The 21,120-nt window shown below is 41.1% G+C and overlaps 1 protein-coding gene across 10 annotated transcripts in view; it reads left to right on the top strand.

Annotated features, from left to right (window-relative positions):
• Window positions 1-21,120, top strand: part of ACP3 (acid phosphatase 3) — a 47,997-nt gene that overhangs the window by 16,251 nt on the left and 10,626 nt on the right. For 4 of the 10 annotated variants that reach the window (XM_057739587.1, XM_057739584.1, XM_057739585.1 and 1 more), the window contains 7 exons: window positions 135-221; window positions 668-820; window positions 5,087-5,185; window positions 7,807-7,899; window positions 9,181-9,313; window positions 15,019-15,101; window positions 17,349-17,452. In XM_057739587.1, coding sequence (XP_057595570.1) covers window positions 135-221; window positions 668-820; window positions 5,087-5,185; window positions 7,807-7,899; window positions 9,181-9,313; window positions 15,019-15,101; window positions 17,349-17,452 — 752 coding nt within the window. Of the gene's footprint in view, window positions 1-134; window positions 222-667; window positions 821-5,086; window positions 5,186-7,806; window positions 7,900-9,180; window positions 9,314-15,018; window positions 15,102-17,348; window positions 17,453-17,646; window positions 17,833-17,859; window positions 18,067-19,651; window positions 21,113-21,120 lie in introns of those variants that run through there. The other 6 variants (XM_057739588.1, XM_057739590.1, XR_009054356.1 and 3 more) reach the window with 5 other exon arrangements.

Here is a 21,120-nt window from a genome sequence, read left to right on the forward strand (position 1 = left end):
TCTTTTCCTGTTTTCATTTAAAAATGTGTTGTCGTTGTGGAACTAGTAACGTACACCATTGTTCACTCTACATATTCAATGAGGAGAGATGAGAACTTAGTTTCACTAATTTTTGCTTTTATTTGTTCCCATAGCTGGGCATGGAGCAACATTATAAACTTGGAGAATACTTAAGGAAACGATATGAAACCTTCTTGAACGAGTCCTATAAACATGAACAGGTAGGTTGGGAAGCTAATGGTGGGAAACTTGCCCCTTGAAAGAATGTAACACAATGTATTTGTAAAAGTTCCCTGTTTTCCCAAGGAACTTATAAAAGTCAGATATCTTGTTTACAAAATGTACTCCTTTAAAAAAAATGTATGAATACACGTAAGTTCAAAACGGACACCTTCAGTAAACACTTTGGCTTGCCAAGTAGCCACCACTTAATTGGTCTCTTTTGTGAACTCAGCTGTTGGCACACCAGGCTGCTTGATGCCATGGCATGCTCGTAATACTGTCTCTTCCATAATAGGTGTTATGATTATCATGCTACCACAATGTCTGCTGATATTTTGGTATGGCGTCCTGCCCTTTCTCAAATATACTATTAGCTTCATGGGGGGGGGAAATAAAAAAACACAGTTCTTCCCAACTGGATTCTGTTTTGATTTTCCCACTCTAGGTTTATGTTCAAAGCACGGATATTGACCGGACTTTGATGAGTGCTATGACAAGCCTTGCAGCCCTATTTCCCCCGGAGGGTATCAACATCTGGAATCCCAACCTACTCTGGCAGCCCATCCCAGTGCACACAGTCCCTGTTTCTGAAGATCAGGTCAGTATTATGGAAAACAGGGAGATTTCATTGGTTCTGGAAGAAGGAAGGCAGGCGGCTCAGGACTTGTAGATTTGGGAGTCTGGACACTCCATGGGCTGTGTGGTCTTAATTCTTTCCTAAATAAAGGTGCAAAGGACATAGAAAGCCCTAGCAAGAGGGAGTAGGAACAGAATTTCTCTTTAGAGTTTTATTATCCACTTTGTTTTGCTAGTCTTTCAACTTTTGGCAACCCCCATTCCTAGGAAGCGTAAAAAAGAAAGATTTGAGTACAGAATTGGTGCCCAGCATGTTATATGTGTCATCATATTTACTTTTCATAACAACCTTGAATGGACAGTATTATTGTCCTTCTTTTACAGTCAGAGAAAAAAGTGCTCAGAGAAGTCAAATAAAATAGATCTAAAACCACACAGCTGATAAACATCACTACTAAGACTAGAACCAGGCCAATCTCATTCCAGGGCAGTTCCCTTTAGTGTAAACTAGTGGTTCGCAAAGTTAGCTGCATATTAGAATCACCTGGAAATTTTTTTAAATCCTGATGCCCAGGGCACACCCCATAATAAATCAGAATTTCTGAGGGTGGGACCCAGCCATCAGTATTTTTTTCAAATCTCCCTAGATGATTCTAATGGACAGCCAAGTCTGAGAACCAGTACCATAAACCAAATTGCCTAAATGAGGTCATATAAGAGAAACTCTCAAATTTATTTACACTGGGTAGGACTGACCAAGAGCTCTTTTTATCTTTTCAGAGGAATTGCTATTTTTTAAAATAGTAATAAATAAATCTAGCTAATCTTCCAGGTGTGGAATAATGGACTGTTTGAAGGAAATAGTTTGGGACAAGGAAGCCTTCTTAATTCCCCTGAAGTCACATTATAACATGACTTTCTCCTCTCTTTATGACTGAGGCTTAACATGACTACCAGACCTAGAATGTTGCCCAGAGACCTCTGGGGTAGATTACCAAGAAATCTGACCTAATTGCTGAAAATGGTAACTTAAGAATTTTCCCCAAGTGGGGCTTCCTTGGTGGTGCAGTGGTTAAGAATCCACCTGCCAATGCAGGGAACACGGGTTCAAGCCCTGGTCCAGGACGATCCCACATGCCGCAGAGCAACTAAGCCCCTGTACCACAACCACTGAGCCTGCACTCTAGAGCCAGCGAGCCACAACTACTGAACTAGAGCCCATGCTCCCCTACAAGAGAAGCCACCACAGTGAGAAACCTGAGCACTGCAGCTAAGAGTAGCCCGGCTCGCCGCAGCTAGAGAACGCCCAGGTGCAGCAACAAAGACCCAAGACAGCCAAATAAATAAATAAATAAAAGCATAGTAGGAAAACTTTTTTTTTAAAAAAGAAAGAAACAGGGAGAGTGAGGGAGAGGGAGAGAGAAACAAGCAAGATTGTCTACCTGTGGCTTCCTGCTACCTACTCGCTGAGGTGAAAACGATTCTAACATCAACTAAGAAATTTAACAAAATCAGTCAATCAACCGGTTACTCCCAGAATTCTGCTAAGTGCTATACAGAGATAGAAGGGAAATATGAGGCCAGTTTTCTTCCCTAATTTATAATCCATTTGATGAGAAAAGATTCATACGTGCAAAGTGTGTAGAATACAAGGCAAGGTGGTGGGCAGTGATTTCAAGAACAAGCTGCACATGCTGGAGACATACTCGGAGCTACCAAAGGGCAGCCATTCAAGTCTTCACAGACAGAGTGAGAGCGTGACCCAGACCTTGGAGCAGGGTAGGAAAGGAGAGGAAGGCAGCCCAAAAGCTTAGCTTTGAGTCACTGTAGAGTGCTTGCCCTTCTGTGTCCAGAGTTCATATTTAGAAAGGATGAAAATAAGACTGAATAACTGTGTTGGGCACAGGTTAAAGAATCCAAATGGAATAGGTAGAAGGAATCTTGAGACAAAGGCAGTGAGATGTAGAAGGAGGGCTGAATTTAAACTTGGGAAAACCTGAGTCTGAGAGCCGCCTACCACTTCGGACACTCAACCTTGAGTAACTTCCCTGCACCTCAGTTTCCTTTTCTGTAAAATGGGAACAACAGTACCCATTGTTAAAATGGGAAGTACACCTAACTTCTTCACAGGCATTTGGAAAACCAAGTTGGTTGAGAAAAGGAAATGACTTTGTAAACTGCAAAATTCTGGCCAGACATTCAGGTGATTATTTTATTTTCAGCCTGATTCTTTCAATATGTAGGATGAGAAAACTAAAGTCTAGAAAGGTTAAGTAATTCATTAAAACCTAGACCTTTAAATGAACAGTCCTGTACTTTTTCCCTCAATAATGTCATTTCTGCCATGGAAAATTTTGAAAGCCAGGCAGAGAAATTTAGATGTAAAGCAGTGGACATAGAAGAAACTGTGTACCTACACATGATGAGCGGTGCTTTGGGGCATTTTTCTGACAGTGGCTTGGAGGGAAACGATCCGGGGGCCTCTGAAAATAACTGTTGAAGCCATGCAGGAGTGAGGAAATGAAGGCCTGAAATTAGATGGTAAAGAGATTAGAGGAAGGAAGGCGAGGTAAGACAAGGTGACACAGAATCAGAGATGACAGACAGGAAGCAACTTCCCAAAAGAAAAAAAAAAAAGGTTTCTGAGTAGTGGCTAATATACCAGGCCCTGTTCTAGGCTGTGACAACACAGCAGTGAACGAGATAGACAAGATCCCGGATATCCTCGAGTTTATATTTTATAGGAAGTAGATGATAAAGGAATAAATAAATAGAATAATTTCAAATGGCAATGAGTTCCTTGAAGGAAATAAAACAAGGTAATGTGATAGTGGCTGGGCAGGATATTTAGAAGAGCTGGAGTGGGGGGAGTGTCTCAGGTAGGGAACACAGAGACCCTTAGCCTGTGTATTCAGGGCACAGCAAGAAGGCCCCAGTGTTGCTGAAGAGGAGTGAGTGAGGGGGCAGCAGTAGGAGAGCAGGACGTAAAGGTCACTAGGGGCTGAGTTTGGATTTTATTCCAAGTGAAACGGAAAGCCAGTGAAATTTATAAACTATAGAATGGCATAATCTGATTGATGGTTTTAAAATATTGATATTAGCGTTTACAAAAATGAAAGAAAGAGGATTAGTGTAGTCACTGTGTGGAGGATGAATTGTGATGCAAACTGGTCACAAAGGAAGCTCTTGAAACATTGTGGTGGTCTGGACTGGGAGGGGACAGCGAAGGATAAGAAAAGGGGTCTCTTCTGGATATACAGTTGACTCTGGAACAACCCAGGTCTGAAGTACGCAGGTCCACTTACATGTGAATTTTTTCGCTAAATTCGTACTACAGCACCACACGATCCCCAGTTGGTTAACTCCCCCAGATGTGGAACAGTGGATACAGACTGGGAAGTGACACCCAGATTTCCAACAGTGCGGGGGTTAGCAGCCCTAACTTCTGCATTCTTCAAAGATCAACTGTGTTTTGAAAGTAGACAGGCAAAAGTGATTAGTCATGAAGCAGGATGATAAATTTCATCATTGGCAAAAGTAGAGAGATTACAAAAAGGAAATGGTTAAAACTGAAGAAGTTGAGTTCAGGTTTGTACATGTCAGATTTGAGGATAAAGGGAAATGTCCAACTGGTGATATCCACCAAGGGCGGGAAATACAGGACTAGCTCAGATGGAAAGTAAGAGCAACAAAATGAACTTGGGAGTCGTCAGCCTGTAGATTATAATTAAAACTACAAAAGATTGTCAAATTTAAACTCATTTTAGGATGATCACTTTGTCCTCATACTAGGTTTTCAAATATATTTTTCTGTGTTTAGTATGTTCCCTTATTTTAACAGTCTGCAAACTTGCAAGAACTTATTTCAGTGAATGGTTAATTGATCTCTTAAGATTCTTTCTGGAACCTCTGATTCATTTCCCTAAACTCGTTGTGTGTGCATGTATATAGATGTGCATCTAGTGCTGGAAATGAAATCAGTCTGGAAGGAAGCAGGATAATGGTTATTATTTCACAGGGAAAACCAAGTGTGAATATTTACCAATAGCACACTTCTATTTAGGCAAGTTCATGAAAGGAAAAAAAAAAGCTTTTGAGTTCTGGTTACATATCCTACTATCCTACTATTTAGGACATGCAGATAATTTATCTCTTTTTTCTCAATTTTAGAATTGCATTCAGCTCAAAACACATTTAAATCTTTTACTCAGGTCACTTTATACCTAATGGCTGCAGCTTCTTTAGTTCTTTCGACTAATAAAAGATTTATAATTTCTCTGTTCTTCAGTTGTTGTACCTGCCTTTCAGGAGCTGCCCTCGTTTTCAAGAACTTGAGAATGAGACTTTGAAATCAGAGGAATTCCAGAAGAGGCTGCATCCTTATAAGGTTAAAAAAATGTGTTATTTAGCGGTATGCAGAAATAATGGAAATTCTGGGACCATTTGAATATTATCAAATTACCCTTCAAAGAGGTTATACCAATTTCTACTCCCATCAGCAATGCACAAGAGAGCCTGTTTCTCCACAGCCTTCCCAGCAGTGCATAGACAACTTTGAGGATATTTGCCATCTGTAAGTGAAAGATGGTATCACTAGAAGCATCCCCTCCATAATCAGGAATGTGACAAGAAAGCCCAGTATCATCGCTCTTATGGAACATTGTGCTGTAGTACTCTTACCATGAGTGAGCATTGGATATCTTCATCTAGTTAAATGCCTTTTGTATTTACTATTCTGTTCATATCCCTTGACCATTTTTCTTTTGGGTTATTGGTTTTCTTCTTTTCATAAAGTTTTAGGAGCTTTCTCTCTGTATTTTAACAATTATTTTTCTGGGATACAAATGGCCCTCTTTTTATTGTTTGCCTATTGACTTGTTTCCAGCGTTTTTGCCACATGGTTGTAAGTGCGCAGGTATAGCCATCTATGGGTTGTATATTTGTAGTCAAATATGACTACAAATTTGGCTTTGACTACAAATAAGGCTTTTCTATATTTAGACTATAACGCCACTCCTGGGTTATAGAGGAAGTCAGCAGTGCTTTCCTCTAATTCTACTGTAGCTTCATTTTTATATTTGCATATTGGATCCATTTACAATTTACACTGGTGTCAGGTGTGAGGTATGTATCCTGCTGAAGTTTTTTCCTGAAGATTACCTAATTGCTCTGTTACTGTTTATTGAAGAGTTCATCTTCTCTCCACTAATTTGAGCTATTATATATTAAAACTCCCATATGTGTTAGGTTTATTTCTAAAATTTTATTCTATTTAATTATTCTTTCATTTCATTAGCCAAAACCACACTGTTGTAGTTATTACGAGTTATGTACGCTTTAATATCTAAAGAGCTGTACAACCCTCGTTCTCTATTTTTTCTGAGTTTTCATGGCTATGTTTTCATTTAACTTTTCAGTGTTTTTGTTAGGGTTATATTAAATGTATAAATTAACCTAGGGAGAATTTGCAGCTTTGTTGCAAATTTGTTGTCTTCCTTTCCAAGAACATGATACATTTTCCTATTTGTTCTTATCTTCAAGATTATTTTAAGGTTTTCTTCATATAGGTCTTTATCTTTTTGGTGTTTGTTCCAGGTTTATAATATCTGCAAATAATCATGGCTTACCTCTACTTTTCCAATATTTATGCCTCTGATTTCTTTTGCCTATTTGCATTGGCCAGTACTTACAGTCCGATATTATATAATAGTATTGGCAGTGGGAATCCTTGTCTTATTCCTGATTTTAGAAGTATTTCCTTATTAAGCATTTTGGGTTTTAGATCAAATAGGTATATTTTTGTCAGGTTGAGGAATTAGCTATCTTTTCTATTTCCTTGAGTGTTTTTATCAATACTGGTGTTTAATTTTTTGAAAGGTCTTTTCAACATTTTTAGTATAATCAAGTTATTTTTCTCTTGGATCAATTACTAAGATTAATTATATGCATAGATTTACTATTATTGAACTATCTTTACAAGCCCATTTCTTTTAGTATGATATTGAATTATTTGTTAATATTTACTTAGACCTTTTGCACTGATATTCAAAGTAACTTTGGACTATAGTTTTCTTTTCTGGCCAGTCTTTGTCAGTATCTATGCTTATACAAATTTTTTGGAAGTTTTCTTTCTTTTTTGATGCTCCAGATCAGTTAAAATAGCACAAAGCTTGGTAGAATTTCCCAATACAATTATCTGGCCCTGGAGTTTTTGTTTTGTTTTGTTTTGTTGGGGGAGGTTGGTGGCTTTTTAATAATTATTTCTGTTTATTTAATGGAAATCCATTTGGGTTAATATTAGCAAATTATATTTTCCTAGAAAATTGACTCATCAGACAAACTATCTTCCAAAGGCTTCCCAGAAATTGCTACCATCACGCAGACAGCTGACCAATGGTCCTCATTACTGTGACAATCTAGGAATAATACAAAACCTAGAGAAATGTTTGCATCCCATCCAAATCTCACATTTATAGCCAGATACCAGCTCCTGTTTCTGTTGTGTTTTCCTTGTGTGCTTTGGGCTGAGACATGCTTTCCCTTCTCACTTTCCACTCATTTACATATGAGTTATACTTCACTTACTGAATTTGAGTGCCCTTCAGTCTGATTCCAGGACAAACCAGGAACATGTGGCAGTAAGCCAGCAGGGCCCACATTTTTACTGTAATAATAAGAAATGACCAATTAGCATTTGTAAAAATCTTTGCATTGGCATTATCATAGGCAGTATTACTGGTGCACTTTTATGCGAAAAACAGCAGCTCTCAATGGGGGCAAGTTTGGCTCACAGGGACCCTTTGTCAATGTCTGGAGACATTTTGGGTTGTCCCAATTGAGGAGCTAGGGGTGATGTGGGCATCTAGGGGGTAGAGGCCAGGGATGCCGCTGAACATCCTACAGTGCACAGGGCAGCCCCACAAGAAAGAATTATCCTGCCCAAATATTAATAATGCCCAAGTTCAGAAACTCTGGTGTAAAATTTTTTTCCCTCTGTGTGTGTTTCAGTCTTTCATGGAAAGCTTGCCAAAACTTACAGGATACCATCACCAGGACCTTTTTGGAATTTGGAGTAAAGTCTACGACCCTCTGTTTTGTGAGGTAAAAGAAAAAAGATCAAAGATTAATTTATAATCTGATTTTATGACTTATGCCTATTTTGAAACAGATGAATGCATTTTCTTTTGCTTTTATACAGGTGTAATGAGACTTCCTTTGACACTGAAACATAAGTCAAGACTTCTTTATATTAACTCCAAAATTCTGACTTCTCTCTGTTATTTATATATTCGCCTTTTAGAAAATTGTAAGCAGGGACTCCCCTGAAGGTCCAGTGGTTAAGACTTCGCCTTCCAGTGCGGGGGGTGTGGCTATAGTCCCTGGTCGGGAAGCTAAGATCCCACATACCTCACGGCCAAAAACCCAAAACATAAAACAGAAGCAATATTGTAACAAATTCAATAAAGACTCTAAAATTGGTCCACATCAAAAAAAAAACAAACTTTTAAAAAAAAAAAAAGAAAGAAAATTGTAAGCAAAATTGCCTTTTCTATGTCTTACCACTTATTTTGCAGTCATTCAGGAACGCTGGGCTCCTGTCATGAACATAAATGAAAAAAGCAATATTGTACAGAAAAGAAAAAAAATTACCTGATTTCTGAGGAATAGAAATAAGCAAGCCAACTTCAAGCCAGGCTATTAAAATTGGCTTATGAGGAAAGAATCTCTTTCTTGCTGTACAATGCATGTGAAATAACCTTTGAGGCTGGATAAAATTACTATTTTTCCAGGGCTTCATGATGTTGTCTCACTTACCATGCTCCACCTGCTGGCCGAGAGGAAAACTCTATAATCCTGTTTTCCCATTGAATCTTGGGGCAAAATTCTGACCAGCCACGTGACTCCCATACGCTTCTGATTTTGAGGTCATTGTGAGTGTCTGGGAGGCAACAATTACTTTCATCGTTCTATCTCGACAGCAAATGACACAGTCTGCCCCCCTCCATGAGAGAGTTCATTGACCCAAGCACATGTGACATTCCCAACGTTTTCACTGCATCAGCAGCATCTGTCTCAAGGAAGATTTGTTAGTCTTATAAAAACAAGAGCCCATTTTTGGTTCAAGTCTTGGTTTTTTTTCTCTTACTCCAGTTTGATCTGAGCTATTCCATAATGTGACCAAGGTGTGTGGTTGTTTTTACACTTCTCTCTCAGTTCTTCTGTAGGCTACTTCACTTTGGTTTCCTCTTTCATGAACTCTCCCTCTCTCGCAAGAGAGGCTGGACCCAGTATTTCTTGTGGGGGAAGGGAAATAAAAAGTCAACAAAGAGAAAAAGAGTCAGAAATAAAAGTATAAATTTTCTTCCTTTTTCTTTGCTACAGAGTGTTCACAATTTCACTTTACCCTTCTGGGCCACAGAGGACACCATGACTAAGTTGAAAGAAATATCAGAATTGTCTCTCCTGTCCCTCTATGGAATTCACAAGCAGAAAGAGAAATCTAGACTGCAGGGGGGTAAGTATTAAAAAAAATGAGAGAAGCGTATTGGACTTGTGGTTGATTGATCTGGGTCTGAGTCCTGGTCCCACCGTTAATCAGCTATGTGACCTTGAATTAGACACGTAATCACCCCTGCACCAGTTTCCATTCTGCAAATTGGGGATAATAATAATAATACCCACTTCTTAGGTAGTAAGGATTAAAATGAATATATACATTCCAAAGGCTTAGCACAGATGGTACCTGATACATATTATACTATCAAATATTATATGTTGCTATGATCATTAATATTACCCACTCTGGGCTTTAGTTTTCCCATATGGAAAACAAGCTTTGGGCTAAAGCTAAATGATACTTTTCATCCTTTCCAGATCAAAGAATCATGGATTTTATATCTGAGCCACATGAAAGTCACTTGTGTCTGGTGGCCTATAGGATGAATTTTTCAAGCGAGAGGTATGGCAAAAGTGGCCTGTTTTCTTAAAACGCTTTGTGGTAGCCACTGTTAAAGTGATTACAGTGTAATTTGCAGGCTAATTGTGCCCTGTAAATTAATACCTATTGCAATTGACAAGTTTATGACACAGCTTGAATTTTTCCATTGGTGTTGAAAGATGTTTGCTTCTCAGGGATGCCTCTTCTCAGCTGGATTTGGCCCTTTGTAGAACAGGACAGCCAATCATAATGAAGAGGCCCAGTCCTTGTAATCAGGATAGGTGGGTGGAAGAAAGAAGCCAGGATCAGGCAGGATGGGGATAAATGCTGAGGCTCTGGGGGCAGCTGAGTGGCAGGCCAAGACCCCAGAGGATATGACAGATTCAGGTGTTGTTAATGTAGACATTAAAACTAAAGATGGAGAGCAAGAGGAGGTCCACTATGCCAGCCTGTCATAATGATGAAGAATTTTAAGCCACAGGAGATGTTCTCAGTCATAGACTCTAGAGAGTTTGAAGAAAACAGTACAATCACATCAGGATTCCTACCATTGCTGGACTGTCATATTCACCATGAGGTTGGACAAGTTCAGCAGACCCCCGGGAGAATACAGAGACAAAGCATCCTGGGAGTTGGACCAGACTGGGAGGGTGTTCACTCAGGGCTGAATAGCTAGAGAAAGAATTCAAGGCACCAGCCAGGAGAGGAGTCAATTATAGCTACAAAAGCTCAGATAAAGAGTGAAGGAAGCTGTAACCAGAACAGCTAATGAGATATGAAGTCAGGATGGTTGGGAGTAATTTCATATGAGGTGAACAAAGTAGCTTGGGGCAAATAATTTAGGGCAGTGCTCATGAATGATGTGATGGTGTTGCTGACCTGCTGTTACAGAGCCCTGGTTACATGGCACAGAGAGAAACTTGATGGGAATGTATGAATCCTCATGCCATGCTGAGGGCGTGAGCCACAAGACCCAGCCCCTGGAGATGGGAAAGCATCCAGAGATGAATCATAAATGGAATCTGCTGTCTTAGGAAAAATTAGCAGGCAGGGCATAGGCTGTGTGTAGGAACAGAGCCCAGGATGCAGCTCCATCCTATGTACCAAGCACCCAATGACACAGAGGGTGGAAGTTGGGCCTCGCTGGCCACATAAGCACCACATCTCATTCCTGAGCCAGTGGAGACCAGCAGTATGGTGGCCAAATGCATCAGATGGTGGAGACAAGACTCTATTTCCCCCAGCCTAGTCATGATGGGCTCATGAATTCATCCCCTCACTACTCAAGATGCAATCCAGACCAGCAACGTCAGCATCGCCAAGCCTCTGGAAAGAAATGCAGAATCCCAGGCCCCACCCCAGACCAGATGAATCTGAATCTGCATTTTAATGACATCCCTAGATACCTCATATGTACATTAAAGTTTCAGAAGCACTTCTCTAGATGCAGGAGATGGTGAAGAGAAGGGCAGGGCAAGCGAGGCAGGAGTCAACAAGAGTCTAGTAATAGATGCAGGGGACCAGTCCCTCCCATCAGGAAGTGCGCAAGAGCCTCCTAGATAGCCTCCTCCACAAGGGGGCAGACAGCAGTATCAAGCAGTATCAGCAGTATTTTGTTCTGTGGAACTGAAAACCACAGCCACAGAAAGACAGAGAAAATGAAAAGGCAGAGGACTTTGCACCAGATGAAGGGACAAGATAAAACCCCAGAAAAATAACTAAATGAAGAGGAGATAGGCAACCTTCCAGAAAAAGAATTCAGAATAATGATAGTGAAGACGATCCAGGACTTTGAAAAAAGACTGGATGCAAAGATCGAAAAGTTGCAAGAAAAGTTTACCAAAGACCTAGAAGAATTAAAGAACAAACAAACAGAGATATGCAATACAATAACTGAAATGAAAAATACACTAGAAGGAACCAACAGCAGATTAACTGAGACAGAAGAACAAATAAGTGACCTGGAAGACAGAATGGTGAAAATCACTGATGCAGAAAAGAATAAAGAAAAAAGAATGAAGAGAAATGAAAACAGCCTAAGAAACCTCTAGGACAACATTAACTGCACCAACATTCACATTATGGGGTCCCAGAAGGAGAAGAGAGAGAGAGAGGACCTGAGAAAATATTGGAAGAGATTACAGTCAAAAACTTCCCTAACATGGGAAAGGAAATAGCTACCCAAGTCCAGGAAGCGCAGAGAGTCCCAGGCAGGATAAACCCAAGGAGAAACACGCCAAGACATATAGTAGTCAAATTGATAAAAATTAAAGACAAAGAAAAATTATTAAAAGCAACCAGGGAAAAACGACAAATAACATACAAGGGAACTCCCATCAGGTTAACAGCTGATTTCGCAGCACAAACTCTGCAAGCCAGAAGGAAGTGGCATGGTATGTTTAAAGTAATGAAAGGGAAGAACCTGCAATCAAGAATACTCTACCCAGCAAGGATCTCATTCAGATTTGACGGAGAAATCAAAAGCTTTACAGACAAGCAACAGCTAAGAGAATTCAGCACCACCAAACCAGCCCTACAACAAATGCTAAAAGGAACTTCTCTAAGCCGGAAACACAAGAGAAGAAAAGGACCTACGAAAACAAAAACAAAATATTAAGAATATAGCAATAGGAACATACATATCGATAATTACCTTGAATTTAAATGGACCAAATGCTCCAACCGAAACACACAGGCTGGCTGAGTGAATAGTAATAGATGCAGGGGGTCTGTATCTTATTATAAGATGGGGTTTTTCCCAGCAGCTTGCTCATATTTCGTCTAGTTTTTTCTTTTGGCTACTAGAGATTGCATTTTGGGGAAGCCACTTCCCCTCTCTGGCCCTCAGTTTCCCCAGTTGGTGAGTGCATTAAACTAGATTCTGTCTATCAGAGTCCTTCCCTGAGGTGGTCTCTGGGTCTTGGACGCTATAAGGGCTGGCACTCATATGCATACACCCGTCCTGTTTTCTAGGGAAAGCCCAGTGCTATTGATAAGCCAGGAAATTGTTTCCTTAGTGATTCCTGCAAAGACATGAGCTCAGCATGTTGTTCACATCTGGCAAGGCAAGAGAGATTTGTCAACTACACGCTTGTTATGAAGCATCTGAACCCAACCCTGCACAGAAAGCGTGTACGGTCTGGGTGACAGAGTCACAAGGAACATCAGGACTTTGACCAGCATCTTCTTACCTTTGCCAGAACTTCTGTCCCATCAGTTGGTTTCAAGGGTGACCATGTTCAGTAATATCCTCCTCCCACTGCCTTCCCCCCACCCCCACCCCCACGACACCCACACACACACAGGAAAGAAAATCTCCAGGCTAATTCCTAAGGCTGATTTGGGAATATACGGCTGGTCCTGTTTGTGTTAATGGAAACTGCTTCTTGCTGTAGATCAGATCTCAGGAGGCTACAGCCTGCAGGCCAAATCCAGCCTGCTGCCTATTTTTTTGTAAATAAAACGCTATGGAAGCTCACCCACACTCATGCATTTAGGTAGTATCTTTGGCTGCTTTTGTGCTTCCACTTGAGAATGAATTGCTGTGACAGAACATGGTGGCCCACGCAGCCTAAAGCATGTACTACTGGCCCTTTACAGAACAAGTCTGCTATCTCCCGTTGTAGCCCAGCAGTGAGGGAAGTGAAGTTTATGTCTTCAAATCAATAGTATTTTGTCTAGTGTATGCAGATGTAATAAATGATGCACCAGGGAACTTAGAAGCTAGCTTTAGCGTGGCCTAATAATTAAGAGCAAGGTGTTGAAGCTGGACATGCTGGGTTCAGAGAAACTCATCCCCTTTACTTACGAGCTGTGTGATCTTGGACACGTTGCTGAACCTCTCTGAGCCTCAGTTTCCCCTCCTATAAAGCATGCCAGAGCCTGCGGATAATTATGCTAGTTACCCTATATTCTCCTGGGACAAGCGGGACAACCACCCCAGAACCAAGAGCGGATCTATTCCATCATCAGCACCAAAGGCTGCTGCAAAGGCACCTGCTGACAAGGGACAAGGTGCTGATTGAAGGTGGCTGTCATGACTCCCAGAAACTCAGCCATAGTGTTCAGTTCCATCGTGGCCTGAAGATCAAGCTAAAGTTCTAAAGGGTTCCCAGAGCGCAACCGTCCCTGAGGCAGAAGGATGCAGACCTGTGGGAAGTGTAGCCTCCAGCTCCCTCCATTCCTAGTTAAGGAAGCCCCAGCATCCACAGAAAGAGCAGATCACCTCCCTCCTTAGTTCCTTCTTTTTTGTGCTTATTGGTACACAGACCAATAGACAGTTTCTTCTCACTGTTTTATGAGCTTTTTGAGGACAGGAGCCATGTCTGATTCACCCATCGTAGCTGTTCAGTGGATGTTTTGCTGACTGGACCAGAGAGTCTAGGGTTATAATCAGTCTGTTAACATCAGTGCCCTGCTTCTTACAAAAGAAAACTGGTCAACCTAAAGTGAGAAGACCACATGCACTGTAGAGAGACGACCAACAGAGGCACAAGGAGTCCTCAGGGGATGGTGCGGAAGCCCCTGAGGCAGCACGTCCTCAGAACAGCACCTGCACCACAAGGCACCCTCAGCCTCAGTGTTTGCCAACAGGATGGAGACTGCACTGTGCGTCTGCCTTTTACCACCTCAGGAGCGAACATGCAAAGGGCAAAAGCTTTCCTCTACTGACGACAGATGGAGCCCTCAGGTGAAAACTAAAGTTGCCTGCTGCCCCCCCCCCCCCCAATAGTAACACCCAGAGTAATCTGGAGCAATGGTGCGCAGAAGACGGTCCATGCCCTCTGCAGACATCCATAGAGCTGCTTTCCCCTCTGGCCTCTTGCCGGTGTGGCTGCCCGAGGGATGAAGACAGAAAGGTGTGTGCCACGCTGTCAACTCAGGCTTGCCCCGGACAAGAGCACTGGCTAACAACTATCTGAAAAAAGCTGTCTGAAATTCCAAGTTCATCAGTCTCCTAACTTGAGTTTTAACAAAATCTGGTACACTAGAGTCCTAATGTGCCGATCCAGCTCTCCCTTCCCAGCTGAGTCACGTAACAGCTCTCAGCCTCAGCTTCCTCACCTATGAATGGCGGATAGAGGTCAGGATTCAGTAAAATAATGTATATAAATCACACTATTAGCACACAGCAGATGCTCCACCAGAATGAGTTCTTGCCCTCTTTTCCTAAGTCCTGAGAATCCTGGCAGAGACAGTCTCTGTATGAATGAGCAAAAAGCTTATGAACTAAATTATAAGCCCGTATTAGTTCAGCTCCATGTTGATCTATCTTCTTTAAGGTATCCTGGTCAAGGAAATCCTCAATCACATGAAGAGTGCAACTCAGCCATCAAACCGCAGAAAACTCATTATGTATTCTGCAGTAAGTGGTTTTTTGTTTGTTTTTGTTTGTTTGTTTGGCTGCATTGGGTTTTCATTGCTGCACGCAGGCTTTCTCTAGTCGAGGCGAGCAGGGGCTACTCTTCCTTGCAGTGCATGGGCTTCTCATTGCGGTGGCTTCTCTTGTTGCAGAGCATGGACTCTAAAGCACAGGCTCAGTGGTTGTGGCGCACGGGCTTAGTTGCTCCGCGGCATGTGGGATCTTCCCAGACCAGAGCTCAAACCCGTGTCCCCTGCATTGGCAGGCGGATTCTTAACCACTGAGCCACCAGGGAAGTCCCTGCAGTAAGTATTTTGCTTCCATTCAGCATCTGTTTGTTCAAGTGTGTGAACTCTTTCAGGAGGGCTTCTCATCTTCATCATTTCCCTGTTGCCTATTCAAATTCTTTAAAATTAAATACATAATTCTGGCTCTCAAGGAATTTACAATTTAATACTGACAAGAAGAAAAGTAAGCACATAAACACCATGCAAAGCAGAAATCCAGTGTCATACAAGCCAGTGCTTTGGTGCCTCAGAGAAAGGAAACATCACTTCTGTTCCAAACTAAAACCACAACAGAAACAGGAGAGGAAAAGTGATAGCAGAATTACGAGGAAAGCTGAGTGTACAAGACTTGGTGATGAATTGGAATGTGGGTGGAGGGCAACAGTGTGGAAGGTAAGCCACAGATGAAGGTGATGTTTCAAGCCTCGATGACTGCAAGGAAGGTGGAACCATTAACAGAGGTGGTCATGGGTCAGATGAATGTACCATTAGGCAATTGTGTTTCAAATGCCAGCAGCATCCAAGAGGAAACTTCAGATGGCAAAAGGGATAGAAGAAGGAAAGGGAAGGAAAGCCACAACTGGAAGTCAGAGCTACAGTTGGATACAGGAAGGAAAGAGAGAGAGATCTTGGAGAAGACATTCATCTCAGAGCAGGAGCCAGGGAAAGAGACATTGGCCGGGGGAGAATTCTAGGGATGTACCATGCACTGAAAAGGGTGTCCCTGGAGTCTGGGATGAGCAGGGAAACAGGACATGGAGGGCTGAGTTGGGCTCCCACCCACTTCTGTAGGACAGAGGATTTCTCAGATGTGATCTGGCTGGAGAAAGCCATGGTTTTGTTTTGCAAGAAGATGGAAGAGGTGATTAAAGACATGGGGAGTCAGTTTATCATCTGGGATTCTAAATGGCATAGACGAGAGAACGAGCTCATGGAGGGAACAGAGTGTAGTGCTTCTTTGATAAAGGTAGGCCTGAAATTAATTGATTCTTTCAGGGTTTCTAGTTTCTAATCTGGTTTCCAGTTCTAATGTGCAACTTCTGGCAAGTCATAAATCTGTAACTCCTTTCTTTTTTTTTTTCTTTGTCTCTAGTAAATTGGTTCTAACCCCTTTTGAGTGTGTATATACTGCCATATAGTTTAGGCAACCAAATGTTATGCCCATTTTGTAGATATGAAAACTGAGGATTTCTTAAGATTGCATAGCTAATTAGTGGCAAAACTGGGGCTGAAAACCAGTCCCCTATATCCTTTAAGCTATTCTGAGAGAAACTTTTAACAATTCTTTTTAAGCTATACACTCTACTTCCTTACATTTTATTCTATCTGTACATTTGTAACCTCATATATTCTTCCCCAACTTTAAAATCACAGATGATGCTAAGCTATAGAAACAATATATATAATCTAGCATTAATGTGTTCCAAATTATTTTAAAATTTAATGAAAATCAATGAAACAGGCTAAAACAGAGATATATTCCACTGGAGAAGGCATAGGACAAAATCAGAAGACTTGGCTCAGATTTACTGTCTTCCACTTTGGAGGTATATTACATAAAGCAAGTTCCTTTTTTTTTTTTTTTTTTTTTTTTTTTGGCCTTGCCATGCTTTTGGGATCTTAGTTTCTCTACCAGGGATTGAACCAGGGTCCTCAGCAGTGAGAGTGCACAGTCCTAACCACTGGACCGCTAAGGAATTTCACCCAAGTAACTTAACTTCTTTGGGTCTCAGCTTCTTCAGCTTTTGAAAGGAAATAATTATATGTATGTAAATCTCACTGCCTAGCAACCAGCAGATGCCCAATCAAAATTCATCCTTTCCCTCTCTACTTCTTAAGATATTGGAGGTATGGGAAATTTAGTTGAATCAGAAACCATCATGGTGCTCTATAAATGCATACTTATTGATTGTAAATTTGAACCAGAGATAAAGTCAAAAATGTTTTTTTCAAATCTCTGTAGCATGACACTACTGTGAGTGCCCTACAGATGGCGCTAGATGTTTACAACGGAATCCTTCCTCCCTATGCATCCTGCCACTTGATGGAATTGTACTTTGAGAAGGGGTGAGTGTCTAAGAGGTGTTTTTTGGAATCAATATCACCGGACCCCAGGTTTTGTTATCATTATTGTTATTATTGACTTGAGTTTTTTCGTCTATTTGGTTGGTTTGATTTTATATCCAGAGGGAGGAATGCTGGTGAGTAACAGTATCATACTTTGCTTAGTCTTGACTTCTTTTTTCTTTGTTTTCATGAAGCCTTTTATAGAGAAATAATGTACAGACACAGTAGATGAAAAATTTGATAGAACCACCCTAAGTGACAAAGATTACGTGTTTTGAAAAAGATTACGGTATTCTAAGAAGGATGAGGACATTACACTGTTCTCTTGGAAAACACAGGCTGGTAGAAGATGCCAAGAGAAAAATTAAATTTGTTGATGGTTATAAATAATGTTCTTTCAATTAAAGATGTCAAACATATCCATGCAGCTTCTGGCGATTCATATCCACCAGGGAGGATTCTCAAAGTACAACCTCTGAGCAGTGTTCACCACTTTGCAATCTGATGTGGCCCTCCCCAGCTGACCAGGGCTTGGCTCAAGCCCACTAGAAAGGCCAAGGTTACAGAGACCAAATGTTCCAGTTTATCCAGAACTGGAGGTGTTCCCAGAACATGTAAGTTTCATTGTTAAAACCAGGAAAACCCTGGGCAAACAAGGAAGAGTTAGCCACCATAGCCAAGGTCATACCAAAAATTTGTATCTGCTGTGACACTGGCATTCTCGTTGGGCGGAAGAGACCTCTGGGATATTACTGATGGAATAAGAACAAGGCAGGGGCTGAGTGAGGGCAAGGACCCCAAAGTTTTGTTTCAGGGTTAGCTGGGGAGGTGCATTTTGCTCTCCCCTTAAGGCATTCACAGTAGCTGCAGTCGGGACGACCTTGACTGCAATTACATAGGGCCCTGTGCTCAGAAGAGCCCTGTGCTTGGTTTAATGATCCAGTGTTGCCATTCTGAGACTCTTAATAATCTTTAAACAAAGTATCCTGCATTTATTTTTACAAATTTTGTAGTCCTGGCTATTGGTTTCTGGCACCTGAATTTGTAGAGTAGGAAAAAAGCAGCACAGAGGCCCATTCTCAACCGACATCTTCATTGCTTACAAAGAAAGTGAGTTCTGCACAGTCAGGGTAAGGTAAGTTCATCCTTTGTTGAACCTCTAACTGGGTGTCAAGCACAATGAGATAGAATTAAGATATGGTCTTGGCAAGCTTTGCTCTCAGATACCTAGAGTCAGAATGGAGAGACAATACCCATAACAAGGAGAAAATCCAGACAGAGCCAAAAATGCGAATAGAAGACTGTGCACATCAAGTGCTCTGTCAATACTAGCTCCAGGGACAGAGTTAATAAATCCAGTGAAAATTCCTGGATCAGCTGTAGGAGGAGGCACCATCTCTTTGGGATAAGACAAAAGAAGCTACCCACTTTCCTTGAGCCTCCCTCCTCTCTTGTTTATGCACCTGGTAGTCCTGAGCCTACTTTTATTTAGGGCACTGCAGCATTTTGTCCCACTGAATCGCTCTCTCACCACCTTGAATTAATCCATCATGAATCAAGTGTAGGGTATTTTTCAACTGAGACATTTGACTTACAGAAAAAAAGAAAAAGTAACCAAGGGTCACTCAGAGGTAGAAGTCAAGTTTGTTGTTATATTAGGACTTTTTTTTAACTCTTCAAAGGGGTATCAAAAGTTAAACTTGCTTGCTTTTAAATTAGGAACAAGGAGAATCCAAGTTAACAGATGCAGGTATATGTATATACCTGCAAATTAGGTAATCCTGAGTGTAAGGTGATCCCACTTTATCCCTATGAGAAAATAAAGAGATAGAAAAAGAGAATTTTTAGATTTGTATCCATCTTAAACATATAAACTTTTAAGGTTGTAGATAAGATAGCTAAATATATTGTAAAACTATTCCATTTTTGGTTAGGTACATAAACTTAAAATCATATAGTATGTAAAAAATTCACTAAGTTAAAAAATAGTACTTCTCACTTTCACATTTTATGAATATGAACTTTTATTCACACGCTTTGTATGCATCTTGTGTCTTTACCACCAGAGCAAATTTTGAGTCCCCTAAAAATGTTTTCCAAATATATTAATTAATAAGGATAATTTTGGCTGCTGTACGGATGAACCTCAAATCTCAGAAGCTTAACTCAATGGAGGTTTATTTCTCATTCATCTCACAGTCCAATACAGATGTTCCTGGCCAATAGGAAGTGACTCTCGCATGGTGTGATTCACACATGATGATTTGGGGACCCAGGGTCCCATCTTTTGGACCTACAGTTTTCAAGAGTGCTATGCTAACCTGCAGAGAGCTTGTAGGAAGGAATGAGAGGGTGGAGAAGACAACCTGCTTATCAAGCACCTCAGCCCAGAGGGGGCATATGTCACTTCTACTTACATTCTACAATACTAGCTTAAATTAGTCACTTGGTCCCTCCTGAGTGCACGGGAGTCTGGGAAGTGTATTCACTTCTCAGCTGTAACTTTATTGTATGTAAAGAGAATCATAAATTTTGATGGACTGTTAGTCATCTTTGCCATATTATCATAAGATAAAGGATGCTGTCTCTGAAAAAGTTATTCCAAGATATAAGTACTCATTCATATAATATTACGGAAGTTTTTAGAAATATATAAATGAACATTTGTGGTTACTACTGTTTATATGGCTTATTTTTTTTTTAGCTCTTTATTGGAGTTTAATTGCTTTACACTGTTGTGCCAGTTTCTGCTGTACAACAAAGTGAATCAGCTGTATTTATATATATATCCCCATATCCCCTCCCTCCCGCAACTCCTCCCCACTTTCCCTATCCCAGCCCTCTAAGTCATCACCCTATATGGCTTCTTAAAGTGATGTTTTTTAAAAGGCTAGTTTATAACAATATCCAAAAGTTGCAGTTGTAACTATATTTGAATCTCTCTCCTGTCTCTATGGCAAATGACTTCCGTAGGTACCTTGTGCTAGCTTTACAAGGTTGGTTTGGGCCAGTGGTCCTTCCTTAGACGGTATATTGCCTTCTTGAAAGAAAGTAGTGAGAGAGCCCTCCTCAACATGAGCAAATGTAGGGACTTGAATATACACCCAGCCCTTCTTTCTGAGGTATCATTTTTATGTCTTGCTGTCTATTCAAGCACATATGTTATATGTTATTCAGTTCCATGTTTCTGGCCTGGTTAAGGAGAGGGAAGATACATTCATTCGGGGGGAAGACTGAAAGAAATATTGAGAGAGGAAAAAGGAGAAAAGGAAAGAGCAAGTGAGAAGCATGAAAGGGACAGAATAGGAGAAAGAAAACCCAACATCCCACCTGCCCCACACTTCTTACTCGAAGGTTCACCAAATCACCCCAACTCCCCCAGCCATTGCCTCTCAGCTCCTTCTCTGACTGAGCATCCTGGTCCCTGCCTCCCTCACATGCCCCTGGTCATCTCACAAGCCAGCCCTCCCATTTCTACCTTCCCAATCTGGCCCATCTCCCCCAAGCCTCCTCTCCCCACAGCTAAACTGGCTAATATCTACCGGTTCCCATAAATTCTTCTGCTAGTCCTTCAGCTGACATGGTACACGCCAGGAAGAAAGACATGCAGTGGCAGTCCAACAACACAGAACTAACAGAGCTCCTTCCTCTGTTCCTCCGCCTTCCTG

The sequence above is a fragment of the Hippopotamus amphibius genome, chromosome 6 (genome assembly GCF_030028045.1).
Source record: "Hippopotamus amphibius kiboko isolate mHipAmp2 chromosome 6, mHipAmp2.hap2, whole genome shotgun sequence".
Classification (NCBI taxonomy): domain Eukaryota; kingdom Metazoa; phylum Chordata; class Mammalia; order Artiodactyla; family Hippopotamidae; genus Hippopotamus; species Hippopotamus amphibius.